Raw genomic sequence first — 15162 nt, 5'->3', positions numbered from 1 at the left:
GGTTGCATGTTTAAAAGGTAATTATCTGACTAGAGAATGGGGGTGGGGAAGGGAGACTTACATAATTATCATGGCTGAATTCTGAACCATGCTAATGTAATACCTATTCAAAAACAATGAAAGTATAAAGTGAGAAAATTTATTTAGGGGGGAAAACGTGCCTCATATAGTCATGTCCTTTTTGTACAGCTAACTACGACCCCAGAAAAATTAAGCCACTTAGTCAAAATCATATAATTAACCAGTGGGAGAACTAGAACCAATTCTCAATTAATAATCCAAAGCTCTCCCCTAATTAATTATGCTTCCATCCCCTTAAGACAACAGTTACTGTTAAGACAACAGTTACTGAGATGAGACCCCAGTTTCTACTTTGTGCCTAGTGTAAAAACAGCAACAACATGTATATCACTTTGTAAGCCAGAGACTGTTTATGTTCTTTCTGCATAAACTACATTTGACTGAGAGTCAAGCCAAAGTACTCTAGCTGTCAAAGGCACAAGAAGCTTCTATGAAACAATTATATTCCAAAACGTTGGTATTCATCGTGATAAATTATATAAAATATATCAGTGATATTAGAGTTAAGGATGAAAACCTGCTCAGAAATTCATTAAGCAGTCCCATTAAGCCCATTAAGCAGTCTCTAATAGGGTCAGCTCACTCACTGTTCTTAGAGCAAACTGTTCCCCAGGAACAGGCTCCCCCCGCCCAGGCACACTTTCAACCCCACTCTGTCACGATTTGCATTTGTGCAAAGTCTTGCTTTTCATGCTTTGTATTGCTGTGTTCTCTCTTATTATTTTTAAAAGGAACATCAACCCCTGTGAAATATTTGCTTCACCACCTGGAAACTTCCATTTCTAAAGAAAGACTTTAAACTCCGGTAGATATATATTCAGTTACTATACACACATTACCCAAATTCAACAAAATTACAGTATGTTAAATTATATCAAAATAAAACCTCAAGGGTCCATAGCCTCACCTCCTAGCTAAAACACTGAAAGTCAGGCCCAAGATCTGAAAGTCACAGGGTCTTTCTGGGAATTACCCAGCAGTGTACTGTTAAGGATAGTGCTCCCTTTGACGATGTAAATACTAATTTTCTATATGCAGAATAACTTCTTGTTCTACTTGCTGCCATTATTCTAATTTTCACCTCTACAAAGATATAACTTACGTTAGCTCTGAAACAACAAGCATATTTACCTCCAGATCAAGTACAGCTAAAGAGCGCCATAGAGAATTGTGGATAGCACACTCTGATGACATAATACATGCATGTATCCTGAAAAATGGATACCTATAGACTAAAATCTGGATATGTGACACGGACTAGGAATACAGTGACAATACAAGACTTGGAGTCAGAAGACTTGAGGACAAGTGTCAGTCCTGCCAAGTTATTAGCTGTGGGTCTCTGACAAACCAAACAACCTCTCTCTCAGCCTGATTCTTCACCCATAAATGAGGAAAATAATTTCTGTCCTACCTGCTCACAAGGTTATTGTGAAGATACAAGTCATACAAAAAATCTGAAATAATTTTTTTAAATACTTTTTAAAAAAAATAAAGTCAAGAGTGGCTAAAATAAAAACGATAATACCAAGTACTGATGAGGATATAGAGCAACTGGAAACCTGACATACTGCTAGAGAGTGAAAATTGCTATGACTCTGGAAAACTATTTGGCAGCATCAACCAAAGCTGAATACTTTATAACCCAGCAATTCCACTCCTAGGTATATGCCCACCAGAAATGTGTAGGTATATGCACCAAAAAGACACATTTAAAATATTCATAGCAGCACTGTTTATAAAAGACAGCAACTAAAAACAACACAAATGCCTTCCAACAGCAGAATGAGATAAATACACCCAAGCAGTTCGCTTAAGGGAATACTATCAAATGTTGAGAAAACAAACAATCAAAAGTAATCTATGTTGCTAGAAATCAGGACAGGGGCTAGTCTTACAAGGGTAGTGACGGATGGAGCGTGATGGTGCCTTCGCATGCTGTTAGTGTCCTGCTCAATCTGGGTGCTGATTACATATGTGAGTTAGATCTCTTTGTGAAAATCCATTGAGCTGACCACAATTTTTGCTCTTTTCTGTATGTTATAGATCAATATAGTTTACCTAAAAGTAAAGTGCTATAATGTGCAACTTTCTTTTCTATTCCTGACTTTGCCTTTGGGGGTCAACTAGGGCCTAGCCATTTTGCTAAACAAAGTTTCCCTGAAACAGCCACACCCAGTGGTTTACATATTACTTATGGCAGCTTTTGGACTACAACAGCAGGTTTGAGTAGTTACAACAGAGATCGTACAACCCACAAAGCCTAAAACATTTACCATCTCGCCCTTCACAGAAATAACATTTGCCAATTCCTGCCCTAGATAATAAACTACGATTCCATGTCAACTAGCTGTCACTACTGCAATCCCGGGAATTCCCATTACCTTCCAAACCCCAGGGCACGACCCAACCCCCACCACAGTGAAGTCTCAGAGTGATTAAGGCATTAAGGGTTTACATATACCATGCATTATTTCTACAGTAAACAGCCTAAATATTTATTTAAATATATTCTCCTTAAAGCTTTTGTCTTAGTCATGAGATAGAAAAATTGAATGATCTCCTAAATAATAACTCTCAGAAAATTAATACAATAAAGGCAGTTGTATTTTTCACTACTCTGCTTAAAACTTATGTACTTCACTCCAATCTTTTTAACCCATCTGCTAAATGTGCTAAATGAGCACAATTACATATTTCCTAAAAATATAGAGAGATAGTATTTGTATGTATGACGTGTACCACCAGCAATTTGTGAAGTAATTTTAGGTGGTACAAAAATAAATAATTTCCAATTCTAATGGCTATGTATTTATTTTACTGCATCTCAGTATAAAGTATAATTGACACATCAAAACAGTGTGGTACTGCTATAAGGATAGACATAGTGAATGTGAAGAAAGATTGCAACAGAGAGCAGAACTTGCACCAACCATTTTTTTTTTTTTTTACCTGATTTTTGTTTTCAAATAATAACGTCAGGCTGGTCAGTTAGCTCATTGGATTAGAGCATAGTGCTAACACCACCAAGGTTTAGGGTTTGATCCCTATACTACCCAGCCGCTCCCCCAGAAGAAAAAAGAATGTCAGCATTTTACTTAAACTTTATTGTTTGCAAGCAATCTATAGAAATTTTGTTTTATGTCTTCAAATATCTTGAAAATAGTAGACCATATGTTGAAAATTGTACTCAATTAAAGTAGAAAATTGTTACTTAAAAAAAAGGGAATATAAAACGGTAAATCCAGAAGAAAACTAATAGTAAGATGTTAGTTATAAACCCCAATATATGAAAAACTGTCTGAAATGCAATTAGACAATAAGTCAATTAAAAGACAAAGATTATCAGGCCATACTTCAAAGAGAGAAAAAGAAACGAAAGGTCAACTATACGCTGCTTACAAGAGACACAACTTACATACAAGGGCAGAAAGACAAAGCAAAAGGACTGAAAAAGAAACAACACTCCAGCACCTATCAAAGTGTTGGCGGTGCAGCTGTACCAACATCAAAGGAAACTTTAAGGCAAAACCATTACTAGAGATACTTCATCATGATAAAAGGGTTAGTACGCCTGCAAGATATAAAGCTTCAAATGTGTATGGTTAAAAACCTAGCTTCAAAATGTAAAGATTGAAAGATACAAGGAGAAATGGACGAACTCACAATCGCAGTGGGGGACTTTAATATTTAATACGCTTTCCTGAGTCATTGCCAGAAAAAAAGAAATATGATACATGTTCATTTCAAGTGCACATGGAACATTTGCCAACTATGACCACAGAACATGAAACAGGCCTAAGCAAATTTCAAATAACTGAAATAATTCAAGGTATGTTCTCTGACAACAATGCAAGTAAACTAGAAATCAATAACAAAAAAGGTCATTTTAAAAGCCCCAAATGTTTGGCAATTAAGCCACACCATTTTGAGTAACATATGAGAAATCACAGTGAAAACTAGAAAATAACTTGAATTTAATGAAGACAACAACAAACCAAACCAAAACTTTCGGTATGCAGTTAAACCATAGAAATGCCAACAGCCTTGACACATGTAGGCTTAAATGTATATATTTGAAAATTAGAGAAGCTTAGAATTAAACATCATATCAAGAAGTTAGAAAAAAAAAAAAAACAAAAAAACCCAGGAACTAAAACCTAAAGAAAGTAGGAGGGAAGTGATAAAGAGAAGAAATTAATGAAATACAAAACAACTATAAATTGAATTGAAAGCCAAAGTTTGGTTCTTTGAAAAGCCTGGTAAAATTTATAAATCCTGGCAAGACTAAGAAACCAAAAGAAAAAGCACAATTTCCAATATCAGGGAAAAGAGAAGGGCCTAAGGAACAGTTATTAAGAATAATGTTCTGTTAATTTTTTTCTTTTTTTGCGGCTGGCTGGTACAAGGATCGAATCCTGCACCTTGGGGTTCAATTGCAAGTGAACCTGCAATTTAAAATTTTCCCCAAAGAAATCTCAAAGCCCTGATAATTTCAACAGGGAATTCTACCAAAGATTTAAAAACAATATAATGCCAACCTTATATAAACCCTCCCAGACAAAAAAGAAGGATGACTTCCCAACCTATTTTATGTGACCAGCAAAACATAGATATCAAAACTTGAGAAGGGCAATACAAGAAATAAAATTATAGGCCAATGTGGCTCATGAACATAGATGCAGAAACCATAAAGTGTCTGCAAATCAAATCCAGATATATATAAAAAGGATGACATCACAACAGGTTTGCTTTATTCCAAGGATGCAATGATGGCTGACCATTAGAAAAATCAATGTAATTCACTCCATTCACAGAATATAAAAGAAAAATCACAAGATCACCATAACAAATACAAAATAAACATGATAAAACTCAACACTCATTCATGATAAAAATGCTCAGCAAAACAGGAACAAATCAAAGATGTCTGTTATCCACCACAATGTACTCACCCTTATAGTGGAGGTCCTAGCCAGTACAATGAGCAAGAAAAAAGTGTAACAAAAGTGATAAAGATCAGAAATAAAGAAATAAACCTGTTATATTAGCAAGTATGATCATTTAGAAAACTCCAAAAGAATTTACGGGTAAACTATTAGGAATAATAAATGAATACATAAAAGATTGAATACAATATCAATTTTTAAAAGTCAACCATATTTCTACAAATTAACAACAGAAAATGAAATTTGTTAAATACCATCAACAATAGAAACAAAAAAAATCAAACACCTAGGACTAAATCTAACAACTGTGTAAGTCCTCTACCTTGAAAGCCCAAAACATTACTGAGAGAAAATAAAGAGGAACAAAATAAACAACAGGATAAATCATGTTTACAGATTCCAAGACTCAAGAGTGTAAAGATGTTGGTTCTACCCAAATTGATCTATAGATTCAATGTAATTCAATCAAGATACCAGCAAGGTGTGTGGGTGTGTGGGTGTGTGGGTGTGTGTGTGTGTGTGTGTGTGGGTGGGTGTGGGTGTGGGTGTGTGGGTGTGTGGGTGTGTGTGTGGGTGTGGGTGTGTGGGTGGGTGGGTGTGTTGTTTTGTCAGCTGGCCAGATAGGGGATCCAACCCTTGACCTTAGTGTTCTAACACCACACTGACCAACTGACCTAACTGGCCAGCCCCCAGCAAGTTTTTTGATGAAAACTGACAAGTTGATTCTAAAACCTACATGAAATTGAAAACTTATCAACAATTATCAACATGATCATGAAAATGAAAAACAAAGTAGAGAACTTAACACTTGCCCTACCAGATACCAAAACTTAGCATAAACGTAATTAAGACAGTGTGAAATTGAGAAGGGCAGGAACAAAAAGCCAATATAGAAGAATCAAGTACAGAAAAATTCTTTATCTGATTTACAACAAAGTGCAACAAAGAAAGGATGACCTTTTCAAAGAATAGTGCTGGTTAACTGGGTATCTTCATGTGAAATAAAATCTTGACATTTCCCTCTTCAAGTCAATTTCAGGAGAAGTGTCCATCTAAAGATAAAACAATAAAGCTTCTAGATGAAAACATAGGAAAATGTCTTCATGACCTTACAGTTGTCAATTCTTTATTTTTTACTTTATTTTATTTTTTTTTTCTTTTTCGTGACCGGCACTCAGCCAGTGAGTGCACCAGCCAGTCCTATATAGGATCCGAACCCGCGGCCGCTGGGAGCGTCACCGCGCAGCGCTGCACCCTCCCGAGTGCGCCACAGGCTCGGCCCTAGTTGTCAATTCTTTAAATAGGTCCCAAAGGTACTAAATATAAAGGAAAGGACTGGCAAATTGGACATTAAGTTTAGAAACTCTTTCTTCTGATGTCTTTACAAGAGTGAATAGGCAAGCACAAAGAACTCATATAAATCAGTAATAAAAAGGCACACAACTCTTCACCAAAGAAGCTACACAGATGGCAAATAAGCATATGAAAGATGCTCAACATCACATGTCAAAGAGAACTGCAAATTAAAACAAAGAAATACCTACCTCACACCTAACAGAATGGCTAAAACCCAGAAAAAACTGGTTAATGCCAAATGCTGACAAGGATGCGGAGCAACAGGAACTTTCTTTCATTCGTTGCTGGTGAGAACACAAAACAATATAGCCACTTTGGAAGACAGTTCGGCAGTTTTTACAAAACTAAACATGGTCGTACCACACAATTCAGTAATCACTCCTCGGTATTTACCCAGATAACAAAGATGTCCTTCCAAATGTAAATGGATTAACGAACTGTGGTATATCCATACAATGAAAAACTATCCAGCAATAAAAAGAAATGAGCTATCAAGCCATGATAAGACATGGAGGAATGCAAACACACATTACTTAGTAAAAGAAGCCAGTCTGAAAAGACATACAGTATGATTACAATTATGTGACATCATCGGGCAGTCAAAACTATACAGACAATAAAAAGATTAGTGGTTGCCAGGGGTCAGGGGAGGATGGGATGAATAATGGAGTACAGGGCATTTTTAGGGCAGTGAATCTATTCTGTATGACACTTCATGGAAGATACATGACATTATGTGCTGTCCAAACCCACAGAATGCACAACTCAGAGAATGAATCCTAATATAAACATGGGCTTCAGCTAAAATATCGATATTGGTTCATTAATTATAATAAATGTACCACACTAATACTTGATGTTAATAATAAGGGAAACTGTGAGGGGAGAAATAGAAGGTGTACAGGAAGTCCATACTATCTGCTTAATTTTGCGTAAGCCTGAAATTGCTTTAAAAAAGAAAGTATTAAAAAAAAAATACACATACCAGAATAGCCAAAATATAAAAGGGTAGACAATACTAAGTGCTTTTATGGTGTTGAATCCACAGAGCAAATGCAACTCTCACACACAGCTGGTAGAAGAGTAGACTGCTACAATCACTCTGGAAAACTGTTTGGCAGTATCCACTATGACCCAGAAATGCATAAAAGTTAGTAGCAGTAGTTACTCAAAATAGCCAAAAGCTGGAAACAACCCAACTATTAACAGCGGAAGGAATAAATTAATTGATTGTGTGTTCATATAATAGAATACTATACAACTATGAAAATAAGCACATTTCTGCTACATAACAGGAACAATCTCATAAAAATAAATATTGAATGAATAAAGCAAGAAACAAAAGGGTACATGCTATAAATTCAATTTAGTTCAAAAACAGGCCAAACTAACCTGTGTTATCAGAAGTCAGGATGATGGGGAGGAGGGGCAGTAGAGACTGGGAGGAGCAACAGGAGCTTTTGGTGTACTGACATGATTCGGGTGCTGGTTACATAAGGAAATTCATGAAGCTCTTCACTTAATATTTGTATACTTTCCTATATAGATATTTTATTCATCTAAAATAATTATTTAAATAATAAAGTTTTCAAATAAACATACTAGGGCCGGCCCATGGCTTACTTGGGAGAGTGTGGTGTTGATAACACCAAGGCCACGGGTTCGGAACCCTATATGGGGATGGCCGGTTGGCTCACTTGGGAGAGCGTGGTGCTGACAACACCAACTCAAGGGTTAAAATCCCCTTACTGGTCATCTTTTTAAAAAATTAAATAAATAAACATACTTTTCTGGCCTCTCTTGGAAACAGTAAGCTATGGCAATAATTAAATAGAGCAGAGTAGGAGCCCACGTCTTTGGTCAAAATAAGGGCTCTGCAATGCTTTCAACGCCGAGAGCCTGCTACTAACTCCTATTCCCTTTTACCACTAACTGCTTCACTAGTTTGCCCGTCTGACCCATACACTATGGAATTTCTGACTTCTGCATGAAAAGCACACAGTCCCTGTTCACGGCCGTTTATCAAAACATACATCTTTAATTTTAATCCACTAAAGCAATGGTTTTCAACAATGCTGAGAGAAATTTTAGGAGAAGGCACCTCAGACATGTTGACTGTCTCTAAATCTCTCCTCCTCTCTCTTCCACCAGAACAGCTCTGCTGCAGCCAGGACACAGTGGATTTACCTGGGGAGCTGATGTGATTGGACTCAGGTAAGGCCTGGTCATTAGAATCTTTAAAAGCTCCCCAGTGATTCCATAATGTGTATGCTGTCAAAGGTGAACACCAGCACACTTCGAGCCTCGCCATAATACTTCACATGAAGAAAAGGGGTTCTATGACTGAAAAATAATTTGAAAAACACTGCCTATTCCTTGAGAGTGGAAACACTATCTTTGTAAACAGAGACAATGTAAAGACATATAATAAGCACTCAAAAAAATTGCTGAAATGACTTTATCTAATAAAGGATTACGGTTTACTCTGGGTTTTGCCAAGCAAGTTTTATGTGAAAGATCAAGATTTTGAACCCATGTTAAGTCTGTATTTGATTCCAGTATCATAAAATCTTGAGAGGTTATGTCGTCACACTTCTCTAAATGCTAAATACTTCAAGTTTCTGCCTACCTGAAAAGTTTAATTATGGAGACTAGATGGTGTTCTTTTAAGAAGAAATCTTTTCATCCTTGGATAGATATCTGATATTGTTAGAAAGTTATTATCTTAAGCAGAAGCTGTCTCCCCTGAATTTCTGCCCACCAATAGTACCTAAGCAAGTGAGTACTCCATAGCCACCTTAAAGCCAGAGGGCACTATAGCTCCTGCAGCCTTGTGAGAAGGTAAAAGTTCTACTAACCCTACCTTATCCTAGCAGTCCCCTCCCCTTGGGTTCCTGAAATCACCCAAGAAAATCTAAAATGGCCTGAACAGGTAATCTGAGCAAAAAAGGATTTGTTCATGTTTGGCTCAAGCTCTGCCTGTCTCAGCTCTCTGGGAATGAACTAAGTATTACAAAGATCCTTCGAAAAGAAAAAAGAAAGAGGCCAACTAAAGGTGCAATCTAAGAAGAAAAAGTTTGCACCAAAACCAGACGGAAGTCATACAAGATTCCAAAATGTGGTTTCCATCAATGTCACATTATTGCTTATTAAGAGCAAACTAAAATAATTATTATATAGAAAAAAAGCCTATCTCGCTCATCTTTACATCCCCAGAACAGTGCCGGACACATAGCAAGGGCTCAATAAATGCCACCGACATCAATGTACAGAGGAGGCTTCATTCTTTATATCCTAGGCTATCACTTCGAGAAATGGTTTTTGTTTTTTTTTTTAGATGACCGGTAAGGGGATCTTAACCCTTGACTTGGTGTTGTCAGCACCACGCTCAGCCAGTGAGCGAACCGGCCATCCGTATAAGGGATCCGAACCCGGGGCCTTGGTGTTATCAGCACCGCACTCTACCGAGTGAGCCACAGGCCGGGCCCGAGAAATGTTTTATAGTAGGCCTATTGCTATTAATTTCTTTAGGTTTCAAGGTTGACATCATCTTCTCTAGGAGGCCAAGACTTCAAGTTCCTGTTATCTGTTGCCATGAAAGTGTTTCTTCTGTCACAGGATACACAGAGATCACCCCTTATTCAACTCTGTAACCCCAGCTCCTAGCACAGTAAGTGCTTTAAAAATGGTTGTTGCCTATATTAATTAATCCACATAAAAGGATTTATATTTAGCATGGCAGAACAATAAAATGCATATTTTGGATTCAGATATAGATCCAAATCCCAACTCTGCCACTTCCTAGTTGGGTGGACCTTCCAAATCACTTAACCTCTCTGAGCTTCATTTCTCCTATCTGTAAAAATCCCCACATACCCTGTAGGGTTTTCTTACGAATAAAATTAAGATAATGGGGTGACACAGAAAATAGACAAAATAATTTCAGATTATGAGGAACATTAATAACAGAATAACTGATAGAGCAATGTTCCTCAAACATTTTGGCCCCAGGTCCCCTTTACATTCTTAAATATTATTGAGGCCCTCAAAGATCTTTAGCTTATATAGATTACATCTATTGATATTTGCCCTTCTAGAAATGAAAACTGAGCAATTTTTAAAATATTTATTCATTTAAAAATGTCTACTAAACGTTAACATAAAGACATTTTTATAAAAAATACCTATCTTCCAAAGAAATAGTAACGAGAGTTTTCATTTTTACAATTCTTTTAAATGTCTGGTTTAACAGAAGACCATTGGATCCTCATATCTGCTTCTGCATTCTCTCTGCTGCCATACACTGTTTTTGACTGGAGATAATGTAGCCTCCCAGTTTGGTGCCAATGCCACCCTGGTTCATGCTAAGGTGTCCACAGTTGTACCCACAATTGCTTCTGTATGATTAGTGCTGCTAACCAAGTGAAAAACCCAAATAGTCTTAGTGTCACTATGAAAGTATTTACCTTTAAGACTCCTGAAAGTGCTTCAGGGAACCCCCAGGTGTCCACAAGCCACACTTTGAGAACCACTGTGGCAGAGAATGATAGAAAGTAGGGAAAAGTTAGGCTGAGGAAGACCTCCCTGAAGAACCTGAAGCATCTACATCTACAAAGTAAAAGTACCGGATTTCTCAGACTAGAGAACAGCAAAGACCCTGATACAAAAACAAATGTGGCATCATCAAGGAATAGAAAAGTGAATACCAGAGCAAGGAAATAAGAGCCAGATGAAGGCCAGATGGATTAGGGTCCCGCAGGAGTGTGGATTTTAGGTTAAAAGGATGAGGAATCCACTGAAGGGTTTTAATCAGGGTGTGGCCATCTGATTTACATTTAAAAAGATCATTCAGCCTGACAAGTGATGGATTTACAAGACAAGACCAGCAGAGAGCAGTTACAAGGCCCCTGCAGCAAGCAGTCCACCTGAGAGGTGGCCGCTGCACCAGGTGATGACTGGAGATAGGAGTAGGGCAGACTGGAAATACATTTCTGAGGCAGAAGCCACAGGACTTAATTATGACATGTCTTGTGGAATAAGAGAAATAGAGTTATTCTTAGGTTTGGGACTTGGAAGAACCAGGTGGTCAGTGATGCAATGTGATAAGAGGGGACTATTAGAGAAGGGACAGGTTCCCAGCCTTGTGCCAATGAAAATTTTACATTCTTTATACTAAGCCTTCTTTCCAAGTAACTGAAAGACACTGCACCTTATGTTATTTTTGGCAGAAGGCATATTAACAAAAAAAAAAAAAAAAAAAAAGAATTAAACACTGAACAAAATAAGGCCAAGGCCAAAGCATTGAGAAGAGGCAGTAAAGACTTCTTTCCAGACAGCATCAGCCATCAATCAAATTGAGCCACCATTATCCAACTACAAATCTGCGTACCTGTATTATTGCCCAGCCAACATTTCTTCAAAGTCCATAAAGGTAATAAGAAATGTGTAAACTCTTGCTGTAACTCCTATATGCTATATCCATAACATTTCCCTAATTTACACGTTTGCGGACTTTATTTATCAAGAACAATATAACAATAATAATTTCTAGTCTGGTATGTCTTGTAAGTTTATGTTGATTTCTACTCATTGCCTCTTTCTTCCTAATTGCTTTAGAGGACAAAATTAACGTGTTCCTTTGCAGTTCCCAGACCTGACTTCATCCTGGTGCATCTGCCCACTGCCAGTCTGCATTTCTGTTCTTCCCTCAAGCTCTTTAACGAGCCTCAGTTTACTCATCCCAAGAAAAAGATAACTCTGAGTCACTAGCCTAAGCCACCGGTTCAATAAAACTAAAGCTAAACGGAAGTTGGGGCACGCCCCACGATTCCCATAGACTCCCAGCAGGTATCTGCCTCGGAGCACCCACTCAAAATCTTCCCCAACGCCAAGAACCACTTGCCACTTCACTGCACAAACCCTCAGGTGGCATTTGAGCGAGAACCTTCAGTTGGGACTAGGTCCGGCAAAGTATCCTAAAAGCAAGAAACACGCAAAGCTCCGCGTCTCCCGAGCCGGAGGCGGCCAGCGGAGCCCGCGTCCCGCGCAGAAGCGGCGCCGTGCCGGTGCGGAGGGTGAGCGGGGACGCGAGGTGCGGGAGGCGGCTTCCATCAAGTGCCTGCCTCAAAACTGTGCGCGTTGCTCTCCCCGGCCACTTCCTTCTGCGACAAACGCCGAGTTCCTACAGACTGAGGGAAGTGGCACCGGGAGAAAATTACTGAGGAAGACGCTTCCTGACACCTACTGCGTGCAGGCCCCAGGGCCCCCCCCCGGAGCCCCCTCGGGCAAGGCCGGCGCCTACTGTGTGCAGGCCCCGGCGCCCCCCGCGGTCCCCGCCCGGCCGCTCCCAAGGCCGAACGCGGCGGCGGCCGCCGGGAACTGAGGGTCAGAGGCGGAGAGGCCGGCGGCGTCCGCACCCCGCAGGCCCCGGCTGGAGCCAGGCCGCCTCCAGCGACCCCCCGGTGCGGCCTGAGGGCGAGGGGCGAAGGGCGAGGACGGCCACCGCCCCATCTCGCACCGCGGCCGCGGCAGGGGCTGAGGGCGGGCAAGCGGAGGAGGAAAAGAGGCGGCCGCCCTGCCGCGTCGCCCGCCTCCGCCGCCGCCCGGCCCAGGAAAGTAGGCCCAGCGCGCGGAGGCGCCGGGCGGCGACTCGCCCGTATCATTCCGCCCGCGCTGCGGCCCGGCCGGGCGGCGGCGGCCCGGGTCTGCGCGGCCCCCGCCCCCGCCCCGCCGCTCCCGGCGCCCCCCGCGCCGCATCCGGGGACTGAGGCCCGCGCTCCCGGCAGCGGTAGCGGGGCGGCCGCGGGCCTTACCGGAGTCGCCGCGCGCCGTGCTGTCCTTGGGCTTCGGGGGGCGGCCCCGCGGCATCGTCGGCGGCGGCGGCGGCGCACCCCTCGCTCGCATACACACTCACACACATACACACGGGCGGCGGGGGCGCGCACGCGCGGCACCGGGCGGGGGCGCGCGCGGACAGGCGGCGGGGGCGGGCGGGGCGGCCCGGTCCGAGCGCCCGCCGCGCTCACGTAGGGAAAGCGCCGGATCGCGCGGAGCGGGGCTCTCGAAGCGTGCGGGCCGCGTCGGGTTCCATGGCCCGCGGGCCGCGGCGGGGGCGTGGGGGAAGCGGGGCGCATGCGCGGCGTCTGCGGGCGCGGGAGCGGCGCGGGTCCGCCTCGCTCCGGGGAGCTTGTCGGCCCCGGCGACCCGGGAGGGCCCGGAACCCGCTGGCGGCCGCAGCCTCCTCCGCGACGTCGTGGCCCGAAAGGCGCCCTCCCGCGCTTGCGGTCGGCCTGTTCGTCGCCCGCACCAACTGCCTGGAGATGGCAACCCCGCAGCCAGCCAGCTGCAAAGCGTGGGTCAGAGGCTGCCCAGGGAAGCCGAAGTAGTCCAGCCGGAGCCTGTGTTCTCAGTAGGATGTGATTACCGAGTACGTGCGCAGTGCGGCGAGAGAATGAGAAAGCAAGCAGAACGATCTACCCGCCAAAACTGGGGACCTGGTGGGGCGAAAAAGTAGTCAAAATGTCGTAACAGAGGCTTACAAATCCACGGAGAACTTTGAGAAGGGCCAGGTTAATTACAGTTAGAAAAATAAATAGGAAAAATGCTCTTAATCTTAGAAAAGGGTTGCATTTTAATAGCAGAGATGGTTAAGAAAGGGCTTTTCACGAGGAGGCGACAGGTGAAAAAGGGAAAACTGAAGTTAACTAAGGGTCTTTTATGTGTCGTGCTTAATATATGTTCACGTTATATTTACATGTATTCATCCAATTCCTGAAAAAACTCAGGCCGATAAGCTCAATTAAAAAGAAAAAGTTCATATTTAAAAAGAACCGAGAGGTTATTTAATTTCAAAGATCAGTCACCAGGGAATGGCAAATGGGACTTAATAGTTATTATTAACATCTGTTTTGAATGATTCTTAAGGTTTTAGTGCTTTGCATAAAACGCGTCTAATCCTACAGCAATTCCGTGAGGTACCATTTTACAGATGAAAATACTGAGGTTTAGACAGGATTAAGTAATTTGCAGAAGGCTGCGTGGCTTGTAGACAGGTCCAAGATTCAAAACCAAATCTGCTTACCTCTTAATCTTATGCTACTTCTAGTTGCATCAAAGCAGGAATCTATGCAATAAACTTAGACAATCTGTATTTCCCTGTGCATATTAAGACTGAAGTAGGATGTATGGCTGAGAAAATAGATTGGAGACAAACCATAGAAATTTTTGGATGTATAGATCAATTTGTATCATATGTGTATGAATTTATATTTTATTTTGTTCTGAAAAGGACTTAAAGCAATTTACAAAAGTGTGTATATATATACATTTGTATATACGCATATGTATACATACACATATATATATCATGGTAAAATTAATAGATGAGGAAATCAGGATGAAGGAAAAAAAGTGAAAATATCAAAAACAGGGAGTAAGTACCTAAACTAAAAAAGTCCTGTGTGGTTATAAAAGGTGAATTAAAATTGGACTCAAAAAAAAAAAAAAAAAAAAAAGAAAAAAGAAATGGACTCCAGGATTCTTGGCCCAAGAAGAGAGGAAGACACAGTTAGTTATAAGATTCACATTTATCCATCAAATCAGAAAAATCTGAGGCTTGGATAATGCATATTCTTCCTGACTGCTGAGAGACATGTCTTTCAAAGTTTGTATAAAGTTACTATTTTATATAGTTAGTAAAGTTACTACAGTGAAGTTACTGTAATACTGTAAGCATGATCTTCAGCTGTAGGCCTGCCACAGTTTTTTATCCGATTGT

General features: G+C 41.0%; 1 protein-coding gene across 4 annotated transcripts in view; it reads right to left on the bottom strand.

The window, feature by feature from the left end:
- ZNF236 (zinc finger protein 236) overlaps positions 1-13273 on the bottom strand; it is a 124418-nt gene extending 111145 nt beyond the window's left edge. For 3 of the 4 annotated variants that reach the window (XM_063076788.1, XM_063076789.1, XM_063076791.1), the window contains exon 1: positions 13199-13273. In XM_063076788.1, the coding sequence (XP_062932858.1) occupies positions 13199-13253 (55 nt within the window). In that variant the 5' untranslated portion in view covers positions 13254-13273. Of the gene's footprint in view, positions 1-5987; positions 6024-13198 lie in introns of those variants that run through there. The other variant, XM_063076790.1, reaches the window with a different exon arrangement.
- Positions 13274-15162: the final 1889 nt, after the last annotated feature.

The sequence above is a fragment of the Cynocephalus volans genome, chromosome 13 (assembly GCF_027409185.1).
Source record: "Cynocephalus volans isolate mCynVol1 chromosome 13, mCynVol1.pri, whole genome shotgun sequence".
Taxonomy (NCBI): Eukaryota; Metazoa; Chordata; class Mammalia; order Dermoptera; family Cynocephalidae; genus Cynocephalus; species Cynocephalus volans.
Note: the sequence above shows the minus strand (reverse complement) of the source record. Positions and strands in the feature narration are given on the sequence as shown.